We start from the raw sequence: 10,236 nt of genomic DNA, 5'->3' as shown, positions 1-10,236 counted from the left end.
AGTTCCAGGCCAGCTGGGGCTACAGGAAACCCTGTAAACGGCTGGATGATTCTCCTGTCCCTGCTTCCCATCTTGCTGCAGGAGTGCTAGGATTACAAATGCACACCACTGTGGGCTGCCAGCACTCCGGAGGCAGAGGCAGGTGGATCTCTGTGAGTTCAAGTCTAGCCTGGTCTACATAGTGAGTTCCAGGTTAGCTGGGGCTACAGGGAGACCCTGTCTCAAAAAGACCAAACAAAAAACAAAAAACAAAAACAAAAACAAAAAAAACCCCCAAAGCCACACCACCACATTTGGCTTTTTTACATGGGTTCCAGGGATTGAACCCAGATTATCAAATTTGCATGGCAAGCGTTTTTTTTACCCACTGAGTCATCTCACCAGCCCACATTTTTGCATTGAATAGTTACAATGGAGATGTTTATGGCACCCATAATAAAGTATTTATTACCTGGCCTTTTACAGGATAAATTTACCAACTTTGTCTGGCCTGGAGCCAATGCTTCACTTCCTCAGTCATGATTTACCTGGGACCAGTGACTGATGCTGATGGCAATGTCTAGCAGGTAGAGTTGGCTTCCTGCATGAGGTAGTCAGGATGCTGTGGGCAAGTGACTGAAAACCTGACCCACACTGAGTGCTGGTTTTCAGAATGGCTCAATACAGGGTCTCACATGAGCTAATCAAGACCAGGTTCACTCTCTCCATCTCTTGGATCCTCTTCCTCTATGTTGACTCCCATCTCAGAGTCTGTCTCCAAAGATCCCAACAATGTCTGTTGTCCTAATTTGTATCTAGTGGGAAAGAGGCTAAAGAAAGAAAAAATTTTAACATTTTCAGTAAAACTAGAAGATCAATTTGATGGATGTCCTCAGCATTAAAATGTCACTCTGGAGCTGAAGAGGTGGCTCAGTAGTTAAGAGCTCTAGCTACTATTGCAGAAGAACCAGGTTTGTTCCCAGCATCCACATGGCAGCTCACAACTGTCTCTAATTCCAGTTCCAGAGAATCTGATGCCCTCTTCTGGCCTCTGTGAGCACCAGGCATACACATAGTACACATACACATGCAAAACACTCATATACATATATAAAATAAAAATAAATAAACTTACTCTCAGTGATGAATAATATTCTTTTTACCCTTTGTATATTACTTTATTTTTTTGTCTTTTTGAGACATGTTTCCCTGTAGCCCCAGCTGGCCTGGAACTCACAGAGATCTGCCTGCCTCTGTCTCCTGAGTACTGGGATTAAAGGTGGTCGCTACCATGCCTGGCTAGTATATTAGTTTTTCAAAATTGATTTTTTTAAAATTTATGCATATGTGCATTCTGTATGTCTTCTGTGTGTGTCTGGGTGCCAGCAAAGGACAGGAGAGGGTGCTGGGTACCTTGGAGCTGGAGTTTCAGGTAGTTATGAGCTGCCTGATTTGTATTCTGGGAATTGAATTTAGGTCCTCTGGAAGAGCAGCAAGTGCTCTTAACTACTGATCCATCTCTGTGCATCATCTCTCTTAGGCCTTGGTATATTATTTACAAAAGACACAGACAATGTGCCTTCCTGATGTCCTTGTGGGTTATTTTTTCTCCTCTCTTAGGTTGCAAGCTCAGGCACAGTGCTGAGCGTCTACCATTCTTAGTAAATATCATTTTGAATGCATGGATAGAGAAATATATTTATTTAATGATAGGGTTTGGACTATCCCTCACACACATTTTGGTTTCCTTTTTTAAAAAAATTATGTATTTATATTACAAATGCATTCCTTTTCTTGTCACTAAATACATGAAACATGAAAAGCTGTACAGAAAAGTATGCATGGCAAATTCATGACGGCTCTTTCCCCTAGTGAGAAAGGGAGGGGGGGAGAGGGGAATTTTCATGTTTTTAAAATATAAAAACATCTGAAGAAAAAAAAATACAGTCTTCGGGAACACGATTTTCCGTGGTTGTGTAATAGTTTATCATATGACTATACCGATTATTTTTAAACCAATCTCCTTTTGTACATTTCAATGCTTTCAACTTGCTGCTCTTATAGTGTTGGGATGAATACCCTTGCATATATCTTTGTGCATACCTCTGATTACTTCCTTAGACTTAAGAGTCCTAGAAATGGAATTATAGCGTATAACATGTTTTGATATCTATTTGTAGATTTCTTTTCAATAAGGTTAAAACCAAATCAGTGGGTTGGCTTTTTAAACCCATAAAAACAAGTTATAAAAAAAAGGAATAGCCACTGAGGGTTTGATACCAAAAACAATCACTGAAAAATTCTAAGCAGGGTGTGGTGGCTCATGCCTGTAATCTTAGCATGCAGGAGGCTAAGGCAGGAGGATCATTGAGGCCAGCCTGGGCTATGAAGTGAGTGCCAAGCCAGCCTGGGCATGAGCCAAAACCCAAAACAAAACAAAAACACCCTCTCAAAACAAAAACAAGCTAACCGAAAGGAAAAATTCTCTCTGCTTTCCTTCCTCCCTCCCTCTCTTCCTTCCTCCTTCTCCCCTTCCTTCCTTCCTTCCTTCCTTCCTTCCTTCCTTCCTTCCTTCCTTCCTTCCTTCCTTCCCTCCCTCCCTCCTTCCTTCCTTCCTTCCCTCCCTCTCTTACTATTTGGCCTAGGCTAGTCTTCAATTCATAGGCTTAAGTGATCCTCTTGCCTCAACTTCCCCAGCAGCATGTGCCACTGTGGCTAGCATGGTCTAGGGTTTTTAATGCATTACTGCAGGTAAGAAGACAGTTTCAGTCACACTAGCCACTGTTCCAAGAAATAGATGCATTTCAGCATTTTCCTCCGTCATCTGGAAAATACAAGCTCATATTACTTTACAATGATATTGAAATCCATTGAGTCTGCTTTCAGTGAACAGTTAGGAGACTTTGCTATGTGGAAGAAACGACACCAGTAAACACGACTGAACCCCTACCAAGGAGTTCAGTTTCTCTTGGATTCCAGTTGCCTTCAGAGCATCTGCCCGCTCTTTAGTTCTTCTATGATGTCAGTCTTATTGGGCTAGGCCCCCCTTGGTGGATGTACTGTCATAATCCAGCCCTACCTCAAAGGGACACCTGTAGCTTTGGTCTGGCATTTTAAGGGTGTTACCTTGAAGACCTTAATAACCAAGAGGATGTAGAGCAGGCTGGCGTTGAACTCACAAAGATCCGCCTGCCTCTGCGTCCCGAGTGCTGGGATTAAAGACATGTGCCATGATGCCCGTCTTTTTTTTTTTTTTCACACTGTGTCTCACTATATTTAGGCTAGCCTGGAACTCACCATCCTCTTGCCTCAGTCTCCTGCGTTTTGGTATTACAGGTATGTCCTGTGACACCTGATATGATTGTCTTTTAAGATGACAGGAACTAGGGGCTGGAAAGATGGCTCCGTCAGTAAAGTGCTTGTAATGCAAGCAGGAGGACCTGAGTTTGATTCCTACAGAACTCATGTGAAAATGCCAGGCATGGAGGTGTGTGCCTGTAGTCCCAGACCTGGGAGGGCAGAGACAGGAGGATTCCTGGAGTGCAGTGGTCAGCCAGTTTGACTGAATTGGTGAGCTCTGGGTTCAGTGACTTTGTTTAAAACAACTACCGAATAATTAAGGAATTTATCTGGCATTGACCTCTGGCCTATACACACAAACACATACACACAAAAGATGACAGGAAATAGTCGGAGCTTCTTAACCTAGAAGAATGAAGGTGGGCGGGATTTCTAGTGGTTATCTCATTCAATTATCTACCATTAACCAAAATGGCATACTTTTTTTTTTTTTTTTCGGTCTTTTTTGAGACAGGGTCTCCCTGTAGCTCCAGCTGTCCTGGAACTCACTATGTAGACCAGGCTGGCCTTGAACTCACAGAGATCCACCTGCCTCTGCCTCCCAAGTGCTGGGATTAAAGGTATGCACCACCACACCCAGCATCAAAATGACATACTTCTAAGAAATACATGAACAGACACATTTACACTACAATATTATTGTTTTGGTTTTTGAGACAGGGTCTCACTTATGTAGACCAGGCTGACCTGAAACTCACAGAGATCCATCTGCCTCTGCTTCCAAAGTACTGGGATTAAAGGTATGTACCATGACTCCTAGCTCTAAAATATTAATATATCAAGTAATCAGTTACATTATGTAAAAGATGCCCAATTAGATGCTCTTCTGCTTTGACATGGCAGACTGGAAGGCTGAATCAGGTGAGAGGAGAAACTGATCAGTACTTGATCATGGGAGCTGTGGGTGGAGCAGAGAAGGAGTAAAGGAGGCTGAAGAGGCAGGCAGAGGGCAAGGTAATGCTGGAATGCCACTCAGAGGGGTTTGGGCCAGCCAGATCCAAAGGGCAAGAGCAACCATTGAGGGATTTTAAAGCAATAGTTTGACATTGACACATGGGCTTAGGAGTCATGTTGATCTCATTTTGGCCCATAATCTCTGCATTACCCATGAAGACTACATTGCACAAATATTTCCCATCTCCTCCCATCCTGCCCTTAGAGAACTGTGTTGTAGCTACTACAGTGTATATTTTAAAGATGATTGGAAATGACTTTCTTTTGAGTCTGCTTATGTAGTTCAGTTGTCCAAAGTAGTTGCAGTGGAGTGATACTTTGCTCCCTTTCCCTGGGGGCTGAGGCTGCTAACCTCATCCTGAAAAGATGTGTTGCTTCATGGTATTGGCTTACAGCAAAACAGGCACAGATAACTTTTCAAACATTTCATTGTAATACTTTCATGCTTAACTCACCAAATTGGCTTTGGAAAATATGCAATCTCTTCAAATTACATTCTCTTTTAGCTCAGAATTCACAGTATAACAGGCTAGTTTGTATACTTTAGATATTTGAAAACGGGCACACAAAATGGCCCCCAGTTACATGACTGTTTGGAAAAAAAAAAAGCCCAGTATTGAGCCTGGGGAGATGGCTCAGTGGGTGGACTGCTCCATATACAAGCATGAGTACTTGCGTTCCCATCTCCAGCACTCTTGTGGCAGCTGCATGCTGGTGGGGAGACAGGGATGGGCACATCTCCTGGCTTGCTGGCCAGCCAGTCTAGCTGAAAAGGTGAGCTCTAGGTTCAGACAGAGACCTTGTCTCAAAAAATAAGGTAGATATGCCAGGTATGGCGGTGCATGCCTTTAATCCCAGCACTCGGGAGGCAGAAACAGGCAGACCTCTGTGAGATTGAGGCTGGCCTGGTTTATATCTCCAGATTTGGGCCAGCTGGGGCTACAGGGAGTCCCTGTCTCAAAAAACAAACAAACAAACAAACAAACAAACAAACAAACAGAGAGCAACAGTGGATCACACACATGTGTACACTCACAAGCACACATCAAGGAGCAATGATCATCAGCTGTGCAATGTTCCTTGTACCTGAATTGTTTATGAGAAGGTACAGAAAGGACTTAGAGCTTGGATGTGTTTACCAGAGCTTCTATGACAAACCATCCCAAATTGGATGGCTTAAACTAACAGGCATTTAATCTCCCACAGTTGTTTTTTCCTTTTCTTTCAGTACTTGCAATTGAACCTACGACCTTGAGCATGCTAGGCACGTCTCACAATTCTGAAGGCTGGAAGTATAAAGGGACTCCTTCTAAGATGCTGGTGTTCCTTGCTGTCCTAATTTCTGGCCATCATATGCCATTCTTCTAGTAAGTTTCTGGCATTTTCCTCTTATTAAAGAGACACTACTTTAAAAGAAAAACCCACTGCTCAGCCGGGTGTGGTAGGGCACACCTTTAATCCCAGCACTCGGGAGGCAGAAGCATGTGGATCTCAGCCTGGTCCATACAGCAAGTTTCAGGCCAGCTGGGGCTCCAGGGAGACCCTGTCTCTAAAAGACCAACTCCCCCCTACCTCCCCCCTGCTCGTACTGAATTAGAACCCATTCTAATGGCCTTTCTCTTAACTTGGTTACACCTACAGAGATCCTAAGGTTCTATTCACAGATAGCCAGGGATTGGGTCTTCAACACATCATTTTGGGAAGCACAATCCTACTCATAGCAGAGATTGTCTACTCCACCTCTCTCTTGGACATGACTTTGGCAGACAAGAATTCTACTAAACCACCAATGCTTAGACATGACTTTGAAATAAGATCTGTTCAGTTTTAACACTTAGGTAGACAGTATATGTCAGCTTAAAACAAAACCAGACAGGTGTGATGGGAGTGGTTAGAGAGTCCTGGCAGTTTTTTTCTGTTCTAGGGTGAGATTGTTACAGCTGAATTCATGTGGCTATAGAAGTCAGCTGGAAAACTGGTTGAACAATGCAGTCTTCTAAAGGGCAATACAGGTAAAATCTGATGCTGGCAGAATTCAGTGGGTGGTGAACATTCTAGAGGTCTATGGGTACCTGGTCATTATGCCTAGATCACCACTGTCCAATAAGCACATAATGCAAGTGACATTTGTCATTTCAGAATTTCTTGAAAAAATATTTGTGTGTGTGTATGTGTGTGTGTGTGTGTGTGTGTGTGTGTGTGTGTGTGTATGTTGAATGTTGTGTGTCATGGCTGGTGAGTGGCAATCAGAGGACAACTTGCAGAAGTTCATTCTTCCCTTCCACCATGTGTGTCCTAGGGATCAAATCCATGTCATCAGCCTTTGCAGCAGGTGCCTTTACCCACTGAGCCATCTTGGTGGCTTCTGCTTCAAAATTTCTAGTAAACATCTTGAATGTGAATACTATATTTTAACTCAGCATGTCCAAAATATCATTTCAGCAGTCTTTATAAAAGTATTAAGGGGTTGGGGATTTAGCTCAGTGGTAGAGCACTTGCAAGGCCCTGGATTCAGTCCTCAGCTCCAAAAAAAAAAAAAAAGTATTAAGATGGGGCTGGAGAGATGGCTCAGTGGTTAAGAGCACTGAATGCTCTTGCAGAGGACCTGGATTCAATTCCCAGCACCCACAAGGCAGCTAACAACCATCTATAACTCCAGTTCCAGAGGATCTGATGCCCTCTGCTGACCTCTGCAGGCATTATACAATACAGGTGCACTTACATACATTAAGACAATACACTCATACATATAAAATAAAAATAAGGGGCTGGAGTGATGTACGTGCTGGGATTCGAATCCTGGTCTTCTGCAAGAACAGTCAATGTTCTTAACCACTGAGCCATCTCTTCAGCCCCTTCTTTCCTTTTTTAAAAAAAATATTTTATTATTTTTATGTGTATGAGTATATTGCCTGTATGTGTATAAGTGCACCTATGTAGTGTAATGCCCACAGAAGTCAAAAGAGGGTGTTGGATCCCCTGGAACTGGAGTTATGGATGGTTGTTAGCTGCCATGTGGGTGCTGAGGATTGAACCTGGGTCATCTAGCAAGTGCAGTCAGTGCTCTTAAGTGCTGAGCCATCTCTGCAGCCTCTCAGCTAGTTTTCTTATATAGCCCAGACCCACCTGCCTAGGGATGGCTCAGCTCAGAGTGGGCTGAGCAACCCCCTATATCAATCATCAATCAAGACAATTCCTTACAGACATGGCCAATCTGAATGAGGAAGTTTTTAAATTGTGGTTCCCCCTTCCCAGATGGCTCTAGGTTACAGCAAGTTGACAATGAAAACCAAGGAGAACAGATCCCTTAGGGATGAAATATAGGTACATTTGGTTAAAAATATTGGTGGGGAATCTGCCCATCACTCTCTCCATCTCCTTGAGAGTTTGAAAGATTGTTATCTTAGCTCTTCCTGTTTTGTAATACCAGCCTCTTTTTACAGATTTATTTCCTCTTTTATCTATTTGAAAGGCCCACGGTCTTAAAATGGCTTCCTCAGCTGCTAACCATCTCTCAACTCAGCTCCCCACAGCTAGCTCAGTCTCCAGTGTCCCTACATCACGTTCTAAGGCGAGGAAATCAGATCAGCTTCTTGGTTAGCCATCCAACTTAGACTCAATCAGCTGAATCCACAGTCATCTACTACAAACATGGCTCTCCAGGCTCTGCCCCAGTGTGAGCTAATGGCTTTCATACAACGTGTTCTCTGTGCCAGCAGCACTGGAAAAGCAAATTCATGGCCCCAGTGACTGAATCAGTATCCCTGGGGTGGAGCCATAGGTTAGGGAGATGTGTTTAGAAGTTGCTGGTTCTTGCACTGAGTGTAAGAGGCAAGTACTGTGGGGGAGCCCCAGATATGGAGAGACAGAAAAAGGAGATGGGACCTCAGCTTCTATCTTGGAGACCAGATCTACTGAGGGAGGGGCACAGAAGAACAGTTCCAAATGTGACTTAACCCTAAACTCCATTGGAACAAGACTATTCATGAATGTGCCTATAAGCTCAACTTTTAAAAAAATGTTTTATTATTTTTATTTTATGTGTATGAGTGTATTGCTTACGTTGACTGTAAGTGCACCCACGTCATGCAATACCTGAGGAGAAGAGGGCGTTGGATCCCCTGGAACTTGAGTTATGGATGGTTGTTAGCTATCTTGTGGGTGCTGGGAATCAAACCCAGGTCCTCTGTAAGAGCAGCCAGTGTCTTAACCCCTAAGCCATCTCTCCAGCCCCATGAGCTCAACTTTGAGGAGTTGAGATGGGCAGAAAGAAAGGAGAGTGGACAGAGATAAGAGAGGAAGGCTTGGGTTGACAACAGTAACTACTGGGGGGCTGTTTGATCAGTATGAGTGGATTTGGAGTCAGCCAGGCCTGATATTTTCTTTTTGGGGCTCTGTAGTTCAGTCTAGCCTGGAACCAATAGCCTAGGTTGGCTTTGAACTTAAGGCAACCCTTCAGCTTCAGCCTCCTGAGTGCTGGGATTTTAGGTGTGTATTACCATTCCCCTTGACAACCTAATGTTAAGTTAAATTCATGAAACGTTAAAATGAAAAAAGTTGCCCTTTAAACAGTGATATAAACTGAATACTTGATGCTTGCTTTTTTCATGGCACATACGCTGTATTAAATTAGAAATTTATACTATAAAAATAGCTTTGGAGGAGTACCATTATTAACATAACCTTACTTGAGATTTTTATTGGTGGAGACAATACTTTCATGTAAAAATATGCTAATAGCCGGCTAGTGGGGAAGAAATGCCAACTACAGATGGTAAGCATTTTCTTGCAAAGTCACATCAAATTTAACATTATCCCTAGAAAACAGAAACATGTTTTTTAAAAATATATTTTATGTATTATTTTTATTTTATGTGCATGAGTGATATGCCTGCATGTAGGTAAGTGCACCCGTGTCATGCAATGCCCACGGAGGACAGAGAGGCTGTCAATCCCCTGGGGTTACAGACAGTTGTTAGCTGCCACGTGGGTGCTGGGATTCGAACCCAGGTCTTTTGCAAGAACAGTCGGTGTTTTTAACCACTGAGCCATCTCTCCAGCCCCCAGAAATATGTTTTAAACAAAGGGTTTTAAATATTCTTATAATGGTGTATAGATTTTTCACCAATGGTCTAGGATACCACCATAAAGAATACCATTTTAAGTGATTAGTAAAAATGTATTAAGGGGCTGGAGAGATGGCTCAGCAGTTAAGAGCACTGGCTGCTCTTGCAGAGGACCCAGGTTTGATTCCCAGCATCCATATGGCAGTTAACAACCATCTGTAACTCCAGTTCCAGGGGATTTGATGCTGTCTTCTGGTCTCTGTAGGCACTGCATGACACAGGGGCACTTACATACATGTAGGCGATATACACATAAAATAAAAACAATAAATAAAATATTAAAAATATATTAATTAAAATATAAAAATCTTTTAAGAAGATTTTATTTCATTATTTTTAATTATGTGTATGTGTGTGAGTATGTGCATATGAGTGCAGATGTTCTTGGAGGTCAGAGGCATCAGGAGTTACAGGTGTCTGTGAGCCTCCTGACATGGGTGTTGAGAATGAAGCTCAGGTCCTCTGCAAGAGCAGTATATACTCTTAACTGCTGAGCTATCTCTCCAGTCCCAAAATGTATAAATCTTTTAGTTAAAAATGCTTTTCACCAGGCTGGAGAGATGGCTCAGTGGTTAAGAGCACTGACTGCTCTTGCAGAGGACCTGGGTTTGAGTCCCACCTCCCACATGGTGGCTAACAACTGTCCATAACTCCAGCTCCAGGGGATCCAATACCCTCTTCTGACCTCCATGGGCATTTCACGACATGGATGCACTAATATACATACAGGCAATACACTCATACACATAAAAAAATAAAAATAAAGGGGGCTGGAGAGATGGCTCAGCAGTTAAGAACACTGACTGCTCTTGCAGAA

General features: G+C 42.9%; 1 protein-coding gene across 1 annotated transcript in view; it reads right to left on the bottom strand.

The window, feature by feature from the left end:
- Positions 1 to 497: 497 nt before the first annotated feature.
- Positions 498 to 10,236, bottom strand: part of LOC115071807 — a 14,690-nt gene continuing 4,951 nt past the window's right edge. The window contains exon 3 of the mRNA XM_029567617.1: positions 498 to 809. Coding sequence (XP_029423477.1) covers positions 784 to 809 — 26 coding nt within the window. The 3' untranslated portion in view covers positions 498 to 783. The remainder of the gene's footprint in view (positions 810 to 10,236) is intronic.

This window comes from Nannospalax galili, unplaced genomic scaffold, assembly GCF_000622305.1.
Source record: "Nannospalax galili isolate Female #2095 unplaced genomic scaffold, S.galili_v1.0 scaffold661, whole genome shotgun sequence".
Lineage (NCBI taxonomy): Eukaryota > Metazoa > Chordata > Mammalia > Rodentia > Spalacidae > Nannospalax > Nannospalax galili.
The sequence above is the reverse complement of the archived record's forward strand: the minus strand, read 5'-3'. Positions and strand labels throughout refer to the sequence as shown.